At 40.6% G+C, this 19,906-nt stretch overlaps 1 protein-coding gene across 1 annotated transcript in view; it reads left to right on the top strand.

Moving 5' to 3' along the window:
• COL19A1 (collagen type XIX alpha 1 chain) overlaps positions 1 to 19,906 on the top strand; it is a gene marked incomplete at its 3' end in the record, with an annotated part of 351,347 nt that overhangs the window by 294,721 nt on the left and 36,720 nt on the right. Inside the window, exons 25-37 of the mRNA XM_082855784.1 lie at positions 26 to 115; positions 892 to 936; positions 1,043 to 1,120; positions 2,688 to 2,723; positions 2,841 to 2,894; positions 2,995 to 3,048; positions 4,108 to 4,149; positions 8,275 to 8,379; positions 8,461 to 8,514; positions 8,763 to 8,816; positions 13,555 to 13,608; positions 15,013 to 15,066; positions 17,277 to 17,321. Coding sequence (XP_082711910.1) covers positions 26 to 115; positions 892 to 936; positions 1,043 to 1,120; positions 2,688 to 2,723; positions 2,841 to 2,894; positions 2,995 to 3,048; positions 4,108 to 4,149; positions 8,275 to 8,379; positions 8,461 to 8,514; positions 8,763 to 8,816; positions 13,555 to 13,608; positions 15,013 to 15,066; positions 17,277 to 17,321 — 765 coding nt within the window. The remainder of the gene's footprint in view (positions 1 to 25; positions 116 to 891; positions 937 to 1,042; positions 1,121 to 2,687; positions 2,724 to 2,840; positions 2,895 to 2,994; positions 3,049 to 4,107; positions 4,150 to 8,274; positions 8,380 to 8,460; positions 8,515 to 8,762; positions 8,817 to 13,554; positions 13,609 to 15,012; positions 15,067 to 17,276; positions 17,322 to 19,906) is intronic.

The following is a 19,906-nucleotide window of genomic DNA, read 5'->3' as shown; positions in this document are numbered from 1 at the left end:
TGAGAATCTTACCTTGTTTCCTCAGGGAGACCCAGGTGGGATTATAGGCCCTCCTGGACTTCCAGGTCCAAAAGGTGAGGCTGGTCCTCCAGGAAAAAGCCTGCCAGGGGAACCAGTAAGTACCAATCCTTTTACTAACATTTCCTTTGAAAGTTGATTAATTACTGTTTGTTTGTTCCCAGTTTCAGATCACAGGCATAGGAATGTTTAGGTCTGCAGAAAAAGAAGTATTCATCTTATTCTTTAGATCAGAGGTCTAATCTTTTTGGAAATTTGATGCAAGCAAAGGGCTCTCATCTGAAGAAGATGCACACACATGCACCATTTTTCATACAATTTTGGGAGATTCACAGGTGCCCCTGAAGCTTCTGCAGGGACTATTTAGGGATCTATGAAGCCTAGTAAGGTTTGCTAGTTTTAAACCATAAACCTTCCTTGGACAATATCTTAAAACAGAAGAACTGCCTGAAATTTCCCTTCTAGAGGCTCTGCATATATAGCCATAGGTGGTCATCTTTAAAAAATGTCCTTGTGGCCTGGGCTAATCCCAGGACATAGAAAACTGGATAGCTGGAAAATCCAACCCATATGGCTGTTTCATCTGCCTTTTTTTCTCATCCCCTTTGACCTTTTATATGAATAGTAATAAATAATTCTCAATATCAGATGCCTCATTTTAAAGATGAAAACATCTTATATTTTAAAGTAACTATACAAAATCTGTAGCCTAGTGAAATTTGTGTTCCCTCTTCCTTACTATTTTACAGAAAAGGTTTATTCAAAAAAAGATGAAGAGCAATGAAATATTTTTGAGTTATGACTTCTAAGATGTAATTAACCTTTTTAGGAAAAGAAATGTATTCACTTCCTTTTCTCTTCTTTTTCTTTTAGGGGTTAGATGGAAATCCTGGAGCACCTGGTCCGCGAGGGCCAAAGGTAAAAATATCTTAGATAATTTTTAAAGAATTAATAATTAACGAAATTTAACTGGAAAATCCATGTCCCTTGAGCCTCACACTAACAGAAGCATCTAATTGCACAGGGAGAAAGAGGACTGCCAGGTATCCACGGCTCCCCAGGTGACATAGGCCCCCCAGGGATAGGAATTCCTGGCCGAACTGTAAGTGAAATTCAATCAAGTTTTTGAAACCCTGTTGACCCAATGTTGTGAAATAAAATCCAGCAACAAATTTGAATATGGAGAAAAGAGTGAAATGGTCAGAGGAGATACAAAAAGTGCTAGTCAGAGAGCAAGAATTAATGGGCTTTGTGGTTATATCCTAAGCACAGAAGGTACCCACTGTTTATTGACTTACAGATGCTGATCACACGTACACTGATTTTGAATTAGAAGAAGTTATTTAACACTTTATTCCTCCATTCTATATATTTAAAAGTACAAATGAGTGTAAGATTATGAGAATGCCCAATATTAGGATATTATATATTACTGTTTGTTTTTAATTAGAATAAAATGAAAAGTTACTTTTAAAGTGAATGGAGTGCCTATAAATGAGATGATATCAAAAATCTCTATGTAATATCTTAGAGAAGAGAGAATAGAGATAGTTTTTGATAGTTAAGACAAATAATAGAAAGTTTTTTGACGTGTTTTAGCTATAAGGGTAATAATGATAATAATGACCATTGTATGCATACTTGTGGACTAAATAGCAGTAAGAGATAAAACTTTTTATTTACTATGAAAAAAGATAAAAGATTTTGGGACAAGAAAAGTGAAATAGATGGTTATCCCAAAGACATTAATTTGGGGATTGGCCTTGAAATGAAATTATCGTGAGAGGTAAAAGAAGATGTAAATGGTGAATGGTTATATTGTGTGTGGCTGGGGTTTGATTTTCCAGGGTGAGACTATAAAGACCCCTGGAGATGGGAGATTAAACAAAGTAAAAAAGTAGGTCAGGAAATTATTAGGGGAGTGAAGGAGGTTGAAGCAAAAAATAACCCAACAAACCAAAAATAACTTAAGCACACGGTATAAATAGAAAGGAAGCAAAAGGTAGCTTTGACAATAGGAATATTTATTTAAAAGTAAGAAGGGAAAAGGCAAGGAGCAGGTAGTGAAGCCAGGTGCCGAGACCCCAGCTCTTTACTCACCCAGGTGATCAGTCAGTTCCTCATCCAGGGGTCCATGGTCATGAGATAGGGATGGATCTGTCATCATTAGGTTCACTGATAATCTCCCAGCCTCATTTCAGTTACCCCCAATTCCAGTTTTCTAACATAGAAAAGAATAACTGAAGTTTTGTTTCCAGTTCCCGTCACTGAACACTGGTTCTGGCAATTTCTTCAGAGAAATGACTCCCAGTAAAAAGCAGGAAGGAGAGGAAGCCCCAAGCCGGTTACCCTGTGGCCGGCCAGTGTCTAGCAGACAGAACTTGGGCGTGTTGTTTGTGCGCCCGTGAGTGGGCAGGGACCGATGGCGGGCTCAGGGGCGGCCCAGGCGTCTGAACACAGTTATGGTGGTGCTTCCAGCACTGCATCTGGTCAGGTGTTCACCTGCCACCCAGAACTCTTGGCCAGCTTTGCAGAGAGTTTTCAGAGTGTGCAGGGTGGCAAGCCCTGTTGTCCACTATGTAAATTACAGTACTTGGCCTTTTATCCCACTTGGGTAATCTATGGACATTCCCAGCAGAATTCTGATCACTGAATCTCCTTCTATTCAGGGCTCCCAAGGCCCAGCTGGAGAGCCAGGGATTCAGGTAAGCTACTTAACCAAGTTATCTGGCACAGCAAATCCATCTTGCTGACTGGGGGGGGGGAGGGGGGCAATTACTAAAAGACTATCCTTATAAGTAACTATTTTCCCCCTTTACCAGGGTCCTCGAGGTCTCCCTGGGTTGCCAGGAGCTCCAGGGACCCCAGGGAATGATGTAAGGACAGTTTTTACATACTTCCCCTCTCCCCCACACCTGCTTTAATCTGAATCTGTGCCGAGGTGCAAAGATTTGAACATGCTGCTTCTGTTTTCAGGGAGCTCCCGGGAGGGATGGAAAGCCAGGTCTGCCAGGCCCCCCAGGTGACCCGGTATGTTGACACACTGTGCCTGATTTATGTATCTTTAATGCACGCAGCAGCCTAACAGCCTACCAAGCAAGTTTTGCTGTCCGGACTAATTAGAATGTTCAGTGACTGCTTAGTGATTTTGTTTATCCCCACTTTTTTGTAGAGGGGAAAAAAATTCAAGCTACATCAGCATTTTTGTGTGTGTGACGAATACTTATTCCCCAAGGGTATAATTCAGCTGTGCAATTTTTTGCCCCAAGCTGAACCTTGGTGTATAATGTCTCAATCCCATGGAAAATTGAGTTAAAATACATAGCCATGGATTCTGTTCTTTCTAATGCTAGTGACGAAATGAACTTCATTTTTCTAAATGAAAGTCTGCGGGTAAGTTTCCCACAATATGGTACATATCTATTGATTCGGTGGCTTTAAGAATACTGAAACGGTTCAATTACAAAACTGGCTTGAGTAGGCTTTTCAGAACAGGTTTAGGCACTAAATGGGTGTTCCAAAGTTTTATTTTAGGTTAAACTTTGCTTTGAGTGACAGTGAAATCCCTTTAAATAGCCTCCAAATTGGCAGTTATAATTTAAGAAGCCATATGGTATATGACATTGTATTAAGAATGTTGTATAATAAAACCCAAATCTGGCCTCTCGGTTCTGAGTCTCACAAATCCTCCTACACCGTTTGAGCCTCATGTGCCATTATAAGTTACATGCAGAGGCGTATCTTGGCCTTTAACTCCCTCGCTGAGTGAGTCATGTGTGTATGTGTATTGACTGGGAACCTTTAAAGCGTTACTGGGGTTTACGGTGTCTGTCTGAAAGGACGCTTTAAGACACGAGGCCAAAGCACTGCCCAAGTCCTGTGTCTGTTTCTGGATAGGAAGCATCATGTTGGCCAACCATCCTGTTGGTGAGGTTCTTCTAAGCCCTACCATTTGTCACCATGGTGACAAATCTCAGCTGGCCTGGTGTTTTGAGGGAAAACATCTACATTCATTATGTTTGTATTGTATTGTGTGCCTGTATATGTATAATTACATGCCTTGGGGTTTTTTTTTCTCCTTATCCACAGATTGCACTTCCTCTCTTGGGAGACATTGGGGCCTTGTTCAAGGTACTCTGTGGCTATGTAAGAAATTATGTGCTAACTTCCGGGAAAAATCAGAAAGGAAATCTTCACAAGAATTTGAGTTAATTGCTTAGCCTGAATTAAAATTCAGTTTCTTAATGGCAGAACATCTTTCAGATAGAAAAAGGAACACGTATCTGGATATGTCTAGTGCCACTTATACTAATTCCCCACTCTCTTCTTCACCAGCCTCTCATTTTGGGTGTGGAGGAACAGGGGGGCAGGGGAGGAGGTGGTAGTTCTGAGATGAGCTGCAGGAGAGGAATGGTGTCATTAGCACCCTTGAGTAGATGTTTTCTCTCTGCAGCAATAGCTTTCTCTTAACGGTGTTTACCCACCCAGGCTCATCCCTGTGAAACCCAGTCCTCCTCACGGTATCTGCCCTGGCCAGTCCAGGATGCAAAGCAATGCTGTTCAATAAACAGCTAGCTTGCAAGGCTGAGTTTTTATGTCATGGGATTTTACAAAGTGAGTTACAGAATTCCATAGCTGACAATTGCCCTAACACCTGTGACTCTGTTAAATAAAAATGATCTCTACCTATTATCCACCTCACAGGGAATTAATCTTGCTACCGTTTTTTTTCTCTAATACTTTCCTCTATTTTATTTGTAAAACAGATGGGGGGAGGTTGATAATAGGACACCTGGAGGTTGTGTATTTGCATGTTTCTTTGTGGAATGCTAAGACTGAACCCAAATGAAAGTCTGTCCCTTTATATTCCACTCAGACCTCATGTGTCATATCTGTCAATGTATGAATGGACAGTATATTTGTACACACACACACGAGCTATGTGTGTGTATATGTGATCTATTTTATATTCCCAGCATTTAACCCAATGGTTCCTGCAACGACTTACTCAATAGTAGGCAGGCAGGAATATTGTTGAATTGAATTCACAAGACTAGAATTCTAGTAAATATATTTGTCAGGTGATAAAGGTTTTGAGAATAGTATATGAATATAAATGTAAATGTAGATATAAATATAAATATATAGAGGGGGGGTTTTAAGACTTTCAAAAGCTAACATTTTCTCATAAGTCAGAAAATAGGGGCTTCCCTGGTGGCGCAGTGGTTGAGAATCTGCCTGCTATTGCGGGGGACACGGGTTTGAGCCCTGGTCTGGGAAGATCCCACATGCCGCAGAGCAACTAGGCCCGTGAGCCACAACTACTGAGTCTGTGCGTCTGGAGCCTGTGCTCCACAACAAGAGAGGCCGTGATAGTGAGAGGCCCGCGCACGGCGATGAAGAGTGGCCCCTGCTTGCCACAACTAGAGAAAGCCCTCGCACAGAAACAAAGACCCAACACAGCCCTAAATAAATAAATTAATTAATTAATTAAGAAAAAAAAAGAGCAAATCCTATTTTTTAAAAAAAATAGTATTTATGGGGGCTTCAGGAGGATCTTATGTTTATTGAGTTATGATTACATGCCAGGCAACACACTGCTTTACTTATATCATCTCACTTAACCTGCGCAAGAATCCTATGAGTTCAGGCTGTGGAGTTTCCCATTCTGTACATGAGAGACCTAAATTCTGAGGAGTTAAGTACCTTGCTCAGAGTCACACAGCCAGTAAGTGTGACATTAACACAGGAGTGCAGGTCCTCAGACAGTCAGTCTCATGTTCTCTACGAGGGCAGTGATGTTGGAAATGGCAGGATTGTAGGAGTTATATCATTGCGGAACAGTTAGGACTCTTTAAGGATCAAAAAAAACTATTGACTATCCTGATAGGCTGTGGCAGCTCCCACTACAGACAAAAAGACTGCAAACAGGCTCTGACAGGGAAAAGAACCAGGGCTCCGATGGCCTCAGACATGGAAGTAGTCAACAGTTTCACCAGGGCAGCATCCCCTTAATAAATGCCCTTGCCGGGGTCCAGACCCAGCATCACCTCATGGAGGTTTTGAGTCTCAGGGGAGCCAGTTGGCAAGAGGTGGGCAGGACCCCTGACTGAGTCCCAGCAAGCTGTATTCAGTAGAAGAGAAGCATGTAGTTCCCCAAAGCATATGGGAATTTTAATCCTAATCCTGTCACCCAGTACATTAACTGTCCCACTCTGTCTTAAAGTCTTTAGCGGACTTGATCGTCCTGCTTTCTGTTTTCAAAAACTGTGTTTGAATAAAGTGTTGAAAAGAACTGACATATTTCCCAGCCCGAATGATGTATACCTTCAAAGACCTTCCTCCAGGTTAATCTGTGTATCAGTCCTTCTTTGAACGAGCTTGTGTATTAGCTAATAACTGCGTCCTTATCCTCTCCGTGAGAAAAATCTTAAAAGATTTTTTTTCAAGAACCTTAATGAAATCCACTTTTCCTTCATTTACCATTCTAGTAACTCTAACCTAAAGAAGATGAGGTCAGTTTGAAATGACTCTAGAAAATCCTATTGACTTGTAATTATTTCCATTTTTTATGTTTTATTAAAACAATCATGAAACTACCACAACATTGTAAATCAACTATACTTCAATAAAAATCAATTGAATAATCCATCCTAAAATGTTACTTATATACAAAGTAGAAATAGACCCACAGACACGGAAAACAAACTTATGGTTACCAAAGGGGAAACGGACTAAGGGATAAATTAGGAGTTTGGGATTAACATATGAACACTACTGTATGCAATAGATAACCAACAAAGACCTACCGTAGCACAGGGAACTATGCTCAATATTTTGCAATAACCTATAGGGGAAAAGAATCTGAAAAAAAGATATATATGTATGTATAACTGAATCACTTTGCCATTTACCTGAAATTAACACAACATTGTGAATCAACTATACTTCAGTAAAAAAGCAATCAGTTGAATAAACCATTCTAAAATGTGACTATATATTGATATGCCATGTTATAATGTCTACAGATACAGTAGACATTCTTTATACTTTTTGAAATATGGAAAGCTTTTTGGTTCTCTGAAGTCCTCAAGCGTCTCTACCTTCACAGTTTTTCAGATTGAGTAGGGGTGGTTCTACAATTATGTACGTGTTTCTTAACTCCTGTACCAGCACATTAGCTCAGTGGAATGAGCCTAGTGGTAAAATTAGTTTGGGAAACTTTGCACATTCCAACTCCTTCTCATGTATTCCAGCTCTAAGAAGGACAACCACAAAGAGAACTGTTCTGACCCAGCATTTCTTAGGCAAATTGCCTCAAAACCTTTTCAATATCATACAAAATTAGTCCTCCATGGAGCATATGTTTGGAAATCAAACTTGTGCTGATATACGCTGGGTCAAAAATATTGAACTTCATGGGCTTTCTTGCCAGCTTCCCATCAACGGCAAGCTTCCATTCCCTCTTCATGTTTAAGGATTCTTCCCTTTGGTTAAAAAGATGGAAGAATTGAGACTTAGATTGTCCTACCTTTGGTCAATTGTTAAATTAAAGCTGTCTCCCCCACTCAGTAGTCCCTATTTTATGCCTTTCCTGATCATATTTTTGTAACAGTTTATTTAAAAATAAGCCTCTGTAGGCTTTATGTGATAAGAAGTTTATCTTGTGAGCTCAGATACATAAATTGAAGCCTTTGCAGATCAGCTAAAGATTACAGAGAAGGTGATGGAAAGGTGATTCCACTTATATTTCCTATCTGCACTTGGATTTGACTTAGAAGACAAGTCCCAGTCGCTCAAATAATTGTTTCCCGCGTGAGTGTTTCCCCTAACAAATAAAAGGTTAGTAAGCTGTGTTTAGGGCTCTCCAACTGATTGGGCTCTCAAAAGGGGAAATCCTTCCTTCACAGCTTTCTTTCTTTCTTTCTTTCTTCCTTCCTTCCTTCCTTTCTTTCTTTCTTATGATTTATGCTATTGGTTTTATGAGCTCTGTAATCTTGCTGGTTATTCCAAACTTTATTGCCACCTCTCTTTTTAAACATGCTGCTAAGCAACTGTGTTCTTGACTTATGAGTTTATCTTTTAAAATAGTTTTTGCCTCCCCAAAAGTAGTCTTTCAAATTGAATAAATTAAGTTTCTGAAAGTAGAATGACATACCAATGGCTATCACTCCACTCTCACAAAAGTTCAAATAGAAGTTCAAATCCAATCAATGAATAATGAATCTCCAGTGACCTTATCTCTGTCTTCATTAGAACTTCTGTGGCAACTGCCAAGCCAGCGTCCCTGGGCTGAAAAGCAACAAAGGAGAAGAAGCAGGTGCCGGTGAGCCCGGACAGTTTGATTCTGTAGCCCAGAAGGTAAGAAGGGGGCTAAGTGTTGGTGGACCCTGGAGGTGACACCTGGTGCCTTCTCTCAGCTGTGACTGCTCTGTCCTCTAGGGCGATGTAGGGCCACGAGGTCCTCCAGGAGTCCCAGGCAGAGAGGGACCAAAGGTAAGGAAGTCTCTCCTCTGTGCAACCTTTAATGCAGGGTAAAAAAAAGAAATACATTTTAAAATACAGTCCTTTTCCTAAAACTATTTTGAAAAAGTGGTGTAAAAGCCATTTGCAGATGTCATTTATTTTTTTCCCCCGATTCTGTCCAAATGACATGCCCCAAGTGTCCTGAGAAGAGAGATGTTCATTTTCCCAAAAGATGACAAAATGACTGAGTGTACTAACTAAATGTATTGTGTCTCTAGGGGAGCAAAGGAGAGCGAGGCTACCCCGGGATACGTGGGGAGAAAGGCAATGAGGTAAAAAGCATCTTCTCTGATCATGCAGCCCTACTGTTGATTCTTTCCATGTGACACAACAAAAGGACATCAATTTTCCATATCTCGTGTTTGATGCTAAACAAGTAGAAACAAAGACAGGTTTTCTCCAAGTGTTAACACACTGAAAATAATACGTCGATGCTTATTTTCAGTGATCCAGTTTCTGAGACAAGGGAATTCAAACACAAAGTTAACATATCAGTTACTACGTTTCTGTTTTCTCATAGCAGGTAACAATTCCAGCTCTCTCAAGATAAAAGCAAGAAGAAAGAGGAAAAGGAGATTTACTGAAAAGAATCCCAAAGTAACTCATAGAATTGAAGGGATAGTTAGCAACCAGCCTAGGGATAGGGGCAGCTCCAGAACTCAGCAGAACTTCCGGGCCGCTGCTGCAACGTGACTCAGTTTCACTGACCTTGGTTTGTTTGTATCTCTGCTCAACTTTCAAACTCTTGGGAGGAAGAAAAAAAAAAAAACTATCAAATGGGTCTGCTTGGACTGGTTTAAATCAGCTGCCCACCCTCCCACTAAGGTTCAAAGTCAAATGTGCTCTTGAGATGGTGGCATAATTTTCTGACTCTCAGCCACACTGATGCTCAGGATAGCATTCTTTCCTGCATAATTCACATGAACTCTTAGAAAAACCAATTAGGATGATGAATTCTTGTTAGTTTAAACAGTTTTGATACTAATAACTCTTAATGAAAGTAAGTAAGCCATCTAGTAACCTTGATGTTAGTGCAGAAAATCAAAATGATATAAAGTCGATCTTTTTTTTGAGTTGGAGTTATATATTTCACATTATAAATTATCATCATTGTTATTGTTTTTAATTAACATGGATTCTATCCAAGAAAACTGTGAGGATTGGCTTGGGTTTTGTCCAAGTTAAAAATTGAAGAGCAAAGAAACACAACATTTCTTTTCATCTGTAAATAAAACAGTAAAGGCATTTTATTTTCTAAATAAGGAAGAGGTATTGAGCTTTTGCGTCTTCATGCTCCACAGAAAGTTGCACTTTGTCTGATTTTAATAGTCTAACAGCTTTTAACTGCCTAGGCTCAAGAAGTAGGCTTTAAAGGCAATTGAGAATGTAATAACAAAAAGATCAGGAAATAATTGGAATTCAGGCTTTTTCATAAGTGACTCTGAATTAAATTTATTAGAAGTTAACTTTTATTGATTCTTCAGAATCCTTAGCACTCCTGGTGAACTGAAATCCCTCCTTAATCACTATTTTAGTGTGCTTTTCCTTAAGTACACCTTGCTGGGTTTTTAACACAGCGTACACAGACTTCGCACAAGACACTTAGACAATTCCAGCTAGTTCAGGAGGAGATTCTCCACTGTTTCTTCACATCACATGAATAGTATGAATAAACCTGAAGTAACATACTAGCTCAGTTGGGCCTCTGGGGGGTAACGGGGCAAGGCAGCTTGTCCCTCTCAGGCAGGTGGGAAATATTGAATATTATCTTGTCTTCTACTTGGACTCAGATACTCGCTTAAATTTTAATCTGTTGATTTGTTTAAGTGAATGAAACTTTGCCCAAGAACATATGTATTTCCAGCTGGCCAATAAACTGTACTATTTTAATATGCATATAATATCTAATCATACAAAATCTAAGATGTCTGTTCTACCCTTAGTGGAAAAGATGCAGAAGGACACCCTGTCTCTTTGAGGAATTCCCAATTATTATTTAATAATTATCCAATGGTCGATTTAATCCATGTGGGAACTTAAAGAGAGGAATTGCCTTTCGGTTTACTGCGCTTACAAAAGTGACATTACCCTCAACGGTTTTTACAGGTGTTGTTTCACAATGCAAGGTAGCAAATTAGCAGATGCTGATAGAACACAGACTTACCTCTCATAGTCAGAGGGAATTCTTGCTTGGAATACAGGTCTTTCTACAATATTTTAGAATAATAATTGATAGATAGGACAGGAAAAATACTGTCAGCCATAAGTTGTAGCAATGGAAAAATAAATATTCTTGGTAGCAACTGAGGTAGGACTTGCAAAATCAAAATACCAGAATAGGGAAAGAACTTAGCTCTAATGATCCTTGACTATGCAGTAAATTTTAATTTGTATTTTAGTTTGGTACAATATGCTAAGTTGACTGTCCTACTCTTTAATAGGTATTTGTCTTCTTTAATGACCTTTCTTGTCTTGTAAAATTACCTGCTTGCCCTTTATACATCCATAGTAACTTTTACCCTTACTACAGAATTTCAGCTTGTTCAGAGAAAGATGGCTGAGAATGATTTCTTTTTATTTATGGACTGAGGTTTACTTTAAAGTTTAATGTGGTCATCAAAGGTTAATGAGTCCCAAGCTTATAAACTGGACTACCTAAAGACTCACTCAGCGTCTCTAGACTGATTCAGTGTTGAGACTAAAAGTAGCAAAAAAAAAAAAAAAAGAATACATATGAACACACGTATCTTATACACGTACATAGAGAATTTTATGGAAATGTGGGTGTTTTGAGACAAAGCAATTTGTGGCATAGCATTTATAATCTCCAGACATTTAGAGATCCATTCCAGAAGGAAATTTGTTTCCTTTCCACTTATAACCCCATATACAAGTTAATGGTGGGGGAATAAAAAGAGTCAATACAACATGACAATGTGTACCGCCCACAAATGCACATGGGCACATGCGTGCACATGCGCACATGCGCGCACACACACACGCACACACACTGAGCGTTGCCAGTGAGGATGATACCATCTTGAAGAAAGTATATGTCCACATGAACACAAGTATACATAAGACTTTACCCAAGACTCTTGTTACATGCGGAATTTCGGCACCTTCAAGGAGAGCCTTTCCAGCATTTCTTCACCTCCCGTCACATGGAAAAACCTGAAGGAATATATGATCCCATTAGGCATTAGATGGACAGAACTGACAGAGCTTGGTCCTTAATCCCATTGATGCAAAGAACCTTGATCCTGTAGAACTTTGTTCCTCTAGAGCTCCCATAGATAACTATGTAGCAATTTTCCAGTGGTCACTTCACCTGATATTTATAATATGTATAAAATGCATATTTCATCACAGTAAAGGGTAAAGGAATTTATTATAACAATGAATGGTTTGGCACTCTAAAAGGATTACTCAGTAAAGAAAATTCAATCCTGAAAAAGTGGAACCGTTCAAAATAGAACTTGACACGTCATATGGTTACGTGAAATAATAAACGGGTATTTAAAAGTATATTTTTCCCATTGTAGAAATCATCTGAGTTCCTTATAGAAAATTTGAGAAATACACAAAAGCACTAAAAAGACAAAAGTTATTCCTATTTGTACTTCTCCGACTGTTGGTAAAAGTCAGATTGTTGTCCACAACCCCTCATCCACAATTCCAAAGTTCAAATGCCTCTGAAAACCCGGGAAATTTTTCCCAAGTTTGCAGCAAATTTATTTGGCAGCAAAGTCTAACCTGAAGTCATATGGAGCTAGTCTATTTATCCCACTTGGTGAGACTATCATATGTTTTGCTATAGAAATATTTGTGTGTTTATTAGCAGGTGCTGCCTCAGGTGCCATGGGAGTGTTATGTAATATCCAGTATGAGCACTGTGTTCCCTTTGAAACAAATCTGAAAATTCAGAACCCTGAAACACACCTGACACTAAAGTTTCCAGATAAGGCATTATGAGCCTCTACCAGGCTCATATTTTATGAAGTGCATTTCTAATTTTTTAATAACTTGGACCTTTATGTAACATTTTGCAACGTTTCCTTTTCTTTGTTATTCAATAGCTTTTGAAACACGATTTTAACAGTTGCAAAATATTTCATATTATGGATTTTATGTAACTTATTTAACTAATATTCTTTTGCTGACTTACTTGGTAAAGGAACAAATTAATTACACGAGTTATCAGTTAATCTTACCAATTCTTCTTTGAATATATAAATGTATCCAGTATAATTAGCATGACACTACAAATCTTAGGCGGGGCCTAAGAAGCTATCTCTTCACTTTTACCTTTAAGCCATTAAAGGGTTATAAATTTAAATTCGCCGATGAGCTGTACTTCTTATAATGAGCTGGCCGGCTAAACTAAATACTGTATCATAAAACAGAATCCGTTGCTCCACCAACTGAAAGAAGCATTAGTGTAACCATGTATTTCTTTGATGGCATTCTGCTCATCTGAAATTTGTATTTTCATGCTTTAGCAGGGCCGGCTTCTCAAAGATGGCTATTGTCAATGGAGGGGCTCTGTGAGATCAGAAATGTTCTGTGAATCACCAACACATTAAATTATGTTTGTAACGAATTCCATGTCGTGGCATTTTAGCTCGCCATCCTTACTCTTAGAAAACGAGTGTTTGCAGATGACAAATGTGTCTCTTGATTAGCCAGCAAAGATGGGTAGCTTTCAATCGTCAAAATATTTGATGAACTAGGGCTTCCCTGGTGGCGCAGTGGTTGAGAGTCCGCCTGCCGATGCAGGGGACGCGGGTTCGTGCCCTGGTCCGGGAAGATCCCACATGCCGCGGAGCGGCTGGGCCCGTGAGCCATGGCCGCTGAGCCTGCGCGTCCGGAGCCTGTGCTCCGCAACGGGAGAGGCCATGGCAGTGCAAGGCCCGCGTACCGCAAAAAAAAAAAAAAAAAAATTGATGAACTAAAATGCTTTGTTTCCAATGATATAACAGATTTTATGGTAGGAACTCTCTCTTTTAGGGTCTCCAAGGCGTTCCGGGCCTTCCAGGTGCTCCTGGCCCGACTGGACCCCCTGTAAGTATTTGCTAAAATGGTTTCACTCAGAGTCCATATCTGCTGGTATGACGCAAAGTGAACTAACATTCTTTATTGATTCTTGTTCTCTGTTCCTCTGTGTGGAGTACGCAGCTATTGCTGGGGAAAGTGGCATCCAACATCTCAGATTTTTGTTAGTATTCCTTAAGGCTGCTTGGGGTTGTGGAGACTTGTCATGAAAATTCCACCAGACCGGAAAGCAGACTGTGATGAAGCAAGTCGATTTGAACAGACGTTGGATGTAGAGGAGCGTTATCTTCTTTAGCTATAATTTTTCTGGCATCAACCTTAGGGACAGATATTCAGATGGTTACACCCTTACATTTTTAAGCGCCATAAATTAAGAATTTATTCTCTAGACAGAAAAAAAAACAAAAAAACGGGTCAAGGACTATCAGATTCAATTTACTTTTATTCCTGTTTCTGACTTAAAATACGCTCTACTTTAGTCGGCACTTTTTTCCGCTGTCTCTCTCAAGCGCAGCATCAGGGCCTTTTTGTCTTCAGTTACCCTGTTTGCTTAAAACAATCTTTTTTCCTTTCCCACCTGCTAAACCCAGTCTATCACGAGAGCAGAGCTCAAATCTAGGTTTGCCAGTTAAAATACAGGACATGAGGCTCAATTTGAATTTCATGTAAATAAATACTTTCGTAGCATGTTTGTCCCAAATATTGTATTGTTATTTGCTAAATCTAGCAACCCTCCTGAAGCCTCAACTTTTCCAACTCTTTCCTTCTTAGAGTGCCTAGGCAAAGGGTATGTAGGAATGTAATCGTGTTCTTTCATGTTTTGAATCATGGGTTTGCCATAATGAAAATGTTACCTTTTATGCTTTCACCACAGTTATATAGAACAAACCTGGCTCTAAATTGTACACTAAAATTAAAAGTTAAGAGAAAGAGTTGTGAAAGGAGCCATGGAAATGATAGCTAACTCTATGCTCAAAGAAGATTTTAAACTAAATTTTATTTTCCATTGGTAAGATGCAGATCGCATAACCCACCTTGTTAATTCTGCTCTGTGAAGTATTTAAAATGGTGATCACCACCAAAATTGTAGCTCATTTAGGAAGGCGTAATGCTGTGTAAATTGCCATTTAAACAGCAAGGCTAAATTCTTAAATGTATTAAGAGGTTCCAGTTAAGACCATTAAATGTGGTTGGCCAAGGTGAAAAAGCGACCACAAATACAAATTTTATCCTTCCAAGGGCTTATTAGCAGGATACAGCTGCTGTATCAGCCTGAAGAAATATAAGCTTATAGGACTGATTTTAATTAGGATCAAATGACCTTCAAAGTGTATCAGTTTGAGCAACCAACTTCCAATACCCTTGGCCATTTGGGCGTTGTTTCTGTGACAAACTTAGTTTTGTGTTTTACAGGGCTTGTTGGGAAGAACGGGACATCCTGGCCCCTCGGGAACAAAGGGTAACAAGGTACAGAGGGAAAGCCTCTCTTACTGTCCAGATTGGGGCTTGGGGTAGGGGCAGGGTGAGCCTACTTACAGAGAAATCCATAAAATCAAGCAAAGCCTCAAAGTACTATAGGAGTGATGTCAGGGACGTGGGCTTGGAAAGACATAGGTCCCAAAATTGGTCTGAAGACAAGAGATATGTTCCCAGGGAAGAGGATGAATAGCACATAGGTGCCACACAGCAAACATCCAAGCTGGACTCAGGGTCCTGGGCATCCGCCGTGGGGAAGGATGGGGTGAGGGTCGCCTCCCGATGAGGTGCAGGAAGGTAGTTTGTATCTGGAAGTCCAGCCGCAGGTGCCAAGGCTCCCGACAGGAGGCTCGCTCTCAGAACCAACCAGGATCCCAGTAAATGACGTGCTTGCTGAGAAAATCTGCCAAGTTCTGTCCTTAGAGGGTCGTAGGGGAGATCCGCAAAAATACCAGCACAACTTGCTTCCTGGGGAGTCCGGCTGACAGGACAGATGGGTTGCTGTGGTCATCAGGGAGAACCAGCAAAGGAGGTCTCAGCAGGAAGATCACAGTTACCCCATTTAGGATCTAAAGTGTCACCCACAGTGTGATAGAGCCAGCGCATGAGTCACACGGACTAACTCTTAAGAATCCGGAGGCCATGTGAGCCACTCAAGGGGCTTCTACCCCAAAATGACCACAGTGGGGCGTAATGGCATCAAGGAGCAAAGGAACCCCCCCAAACTGAAAGGCAGCAACGTGCTTATTCTGGACAGTCTCAGCACAGTTTCCCTGATAGCATCCCAGGGAGCTTGCCCACCTCCACCAGCCTTTTTGATTTGTTCTTGATGGAAATTATTCAGTCAGAGATTTGCCTTTTGAAGTTAATGGGAATTCCACAGTGAGATGAGCTTTGGGGCACAATCGAGAATGAAAATATGACTGTTAATTGTGCCGGAAAAAAAAATCCTTTCAATAGGCGCATATTTTCCTTGTTTGTCGTCCTCTCACAGTTCATGAGAATCATGACATGATTCTCTGAAGGACGCTGCCAGCAGAGCCCCATGCGTCTTAGAGGGAGAGCCGCCAGCAGAGCAGTTTGGGAAAACATACAGTATACTCATGGTCACTCCTTCTCAGACAGATACATTGCAAGAAAAACTTAACAGTTGGTTCTTATTGATAAAGATACAATCAAAAGGTTTCTAGGATTCTTTGGTTACTGAAAAAATGGGGAGATTGGAATGAAATCCTTCATCAAATTTATGAAAAGAGACTAAAATCCCTCAAAATTCTTGGGCATTTTAAAGTAGGAATTTTACTCTCTCTGGATTCTCTTTTAATGAACCATTTCTTGCCATCGCCCCTGATATTGAGGGACTCAAGAGATTTTATGAGGGTACTATTCTAAAAAAAAAAAAAAAAAAAGCAATTACAGGAAAAACTGGTTACAGGCACCGAAAGGAGTATCATACCTCTGTTTATCATGGACCGATAAGCATCCTGTGTTTTAGCAAAATATAGATGAAATCCCATTTTTCAAGTTTCAACTTGAATGCATTTCTCACCCATTTCATTTTCAGTCTGCTTTGCCTGGAAGCAGAATGTCTGAGGCTGTTCACATTGTAAAGAACATTTCCCTTATACAGCGTTGTACCACGGTCACTTCTGCTCAGTGGGACATGCCTGATATTCACTTAGGATGTGAAAGAAGGTTTTCCTCCTGCAGACACACACAGGTTGTGATTTTCTACTTTAGTCAGAGCATGTGGATGCCCTCTCTGGTTCCCAAAAGATGAAGGTGGTGGAGGTGAGGCTAGAAGCGAGGGTCTGACCCAAAGAGCCGTGTCCCTGAGCTGCCCCAGCCTTCAGGAAGTGTGCTCTGCACCCCCATGTGGGGAGAGTTCCCCCAGCTGCACTCGAAGTCCAGGACCTGGTCACCTGCTTGTCTGACTCCATCTAAAAATAAGCTTCATCCCTGGTGCTCACCCCGTGAGGATCCGAATGCCTGTGGGAAAAGGCATTTACCTTTCCCGTGGTCTAGTAATGTTAATTCTCCAGGTGAAGGGAAAAGCCCCGCTGAATAAGACTTTGCAAGGGTGAACAAAATGACGTCATACTGACTTCAGGATGGGGCTCTCGGAGCAAGTGCAGTCGGGTCCATAAACCTGGAGTAGAAATGTCTAAGACGTTGATGTTGGTCTGTGTACCCCCTTGCAGGGCAGCGAGGGACCCCCTGGGAGACCCGGACCACCTGGACCACCTGTGAGTTGTTTCAGGTTTAAAACATAAATTCATGCATCTACTTCAGACTTGTATAAACAACAAGGTCCTATTGTATAGCACAGGGAATTATATTCTATATCCTGTAATAAACCATAATGGAAAAGAAAAAAAAAGGATTTTACTTTTTTTGTTTGTTTTTTTTGTTGTTTTTTTAAATAGACTTTATTTTTTTTCTGATGATTTTTTATGTTTGAAGGAAAATTTCACAGAAAATGCAAAGAGTTCCCATGTGGTCCTGCCCCACACACACAGTTTCCCTTATCATTAATATCTTACATTAGTGTGGAATTGTACTCTTTAAAAGCATAAACTTTATGGTATGTGAATTTTATCTCGGCTTAAAAACCAAAAACATATGTATAAAGTTCCTTCTAACGCTGATATAATGATTTTTCAGTGGCATGTATAACAAAATTATTATTATGAAGTATATGTCGAGAAATATTATTTGTCACATTAACTATCCAGGTAATATAATTTCTCTCTTAGAGTAGAATTTTTTACAGTTGAGGAACTGATATTGATACATTAGTATTAACTAAACTCTATAGTTGACCCTGGGGTTTACTTTTTCGGTTGTATGGTCCATTAGTTTTGATAAGTGCATAGTCTCCTGTATCCACCATTACAGTACCATACAGAACAGTTTCACTGCCCTGAAAACGTCCTGTGCTACACTTGTTCATCGCTCACCTCCCTGTCCCTCCAGCCGCTAGAAACTGTTGGTCTCTTTACTATCTCTATACTTCTGCCTTTTTCAGAATGTCCTGTAGTTGAAATCGAAAAAAAGCTTTTATGACTCAGAGGTCAGACTACACTTAGATATTCTCCAGGATAAAAGTCATCTGAGTTTTATGTGTAAATGTGAATGACAGCCAGGGTGGCTTAGGGGAGCCCCGATTCCCTCATTAGCTCAGCCCTGAGGCACACTGCTCGGATTTGCAGACTGTGGGCCTCCCTGCTGTGGACTCAGTTCAGGTGGGTGTGCACCCCTACTCTCCACTTCCTGCCTGGGGGACCCTGGGAAAGTCATTTAACCTCAATGAGCCTCGTTCACAGAAAAGACAGGGGCTGTAAAAAGACATCCCTTCCGGCAGTGTGAGTTGGTAGAAAAATTGTGTTGTGCTGTGTGTGTTCATTACCATCTATGATGCCCGAGATGCAAGGAAATTCTATTTCTATGGTGCCTAGTGAATGAAACGTACAAGGGCCACCGCTGCTTTCGTGCTAGGGAATGAGACAGACGCGCACACTGTCGGGAGGCTGGGGAGGACAGGGGCCTCTCTCTGGAGCAAGTCTGCCCTCAAGTGGGGTCTCGCTCAAACAGCATCACAGCGTCCGTCCGGCCAAGCGTTTTTTCCCACCTGCCTCAGAGGGAGAGGTGAAGAAGCCAGACTCCCCCAGAAGGGGCAGAATTCATCCATGACTTTGTTTTTTTTTTGGAGAAACACAATCAGAAGTTTAATAACATGTGCGCTTCCTATATGCAAGGGAGACATCCAGGAAAACTGAGTGACGCCCTGAAATGGCCCAAGTCCTCACCTTAAGTACCATCCTCATCTAAAAACAAGAGAAAGGAAGGGTATGGCTGCTGTGCAGTTTCACGTCTCAGCTTTCTCCACTGGTAAGAGTTTCTTGAGATGCTGGAGACAACAAAGATACATCGCTAGTCTGCATGCAATCGCACGTTTGCACACATCAGTGAATACACTGGCACTCGGTTTCCCTAAACGTGCTCTTCATTTTTGTTTTACTTACCCTCTCCCTTGACAAGGAGGCAGAGCAGGCAGCATTTGAGGCTCAAACACTAAAATACCCTCCCTCCCCAGTGGACAGAACAGCAAAATGCAACATAAGCTCCCAAAAGGGACCTCTGTTTTACGATGGACTTAAGAAATCTCCCTTGCCCCCCAGCCCGATTCTCCAAAACTATTTATTCTTCAAAACAAATTAAATGTTGTCTTTTCTGTGAAGCACCCCCTGCGGCCCTGGAAATCTCAGACAAAAGTATCCTTCCCCCTCCAGGACTAGATACAGTAGACATTCAGCAGTTGTCACATGAACGAGTGAAATACTGAAGGAATAAACGAACAGAGCATTCTTCCTTCCTTCACAAGTGTTTGGAAGATGCATGCAAAGCATGCGCCCTGAGCACCACTGACCGCCGTGGTCCCAAAACGGCAATGATGGCTCTTCAGTTTTGCAGCTGAAGCGTGGAAATCACAATAAAGGAAAATGCAGGTTATGATTCTATGGGAATTTTTAAAAAGAAGGCTAGGAGATCCTAACTAAAATTTTCATATGCAATTTTTTCCTGAAGGCCAAAATGTACAATTTTGAAAGCGTCTCACATTAGTTCTCTTTAAGTGTTAGTTGCTCTGGGACTTTGCATTCACAGGTCAATTTATTAGGAGGTTCCTCTTCCCTATTGTTCTAAAGAATATGTTTCTGTAGAAACATCCATGCAGGGTTGTGAGTAACAACATCTCCCCCATTTCCCTTAATTTTCTATTTAGTATGAAGAGAGTGTGGAAAAAAATCACCTTTCAGCAGCCAAATTGTTC

This window comes from Leucopleurus acutus (assembly GCF_964270905.1).
Source record: "Leucopleurus acutus genome assembly, chromosome: 15".
Classification (NCBI taxonomy): Eukaryota; Metazoa; Chordata; class Mammalia; order Artiodactyla; family Delphinidae; genus Leucopleurus; species Leucopleurus acutus.
The sequence above is the reverse complement of the archived record's forward strand: the minus strand, read 5'-3'. Positions and strand labels throughout refer to the sequence as shown.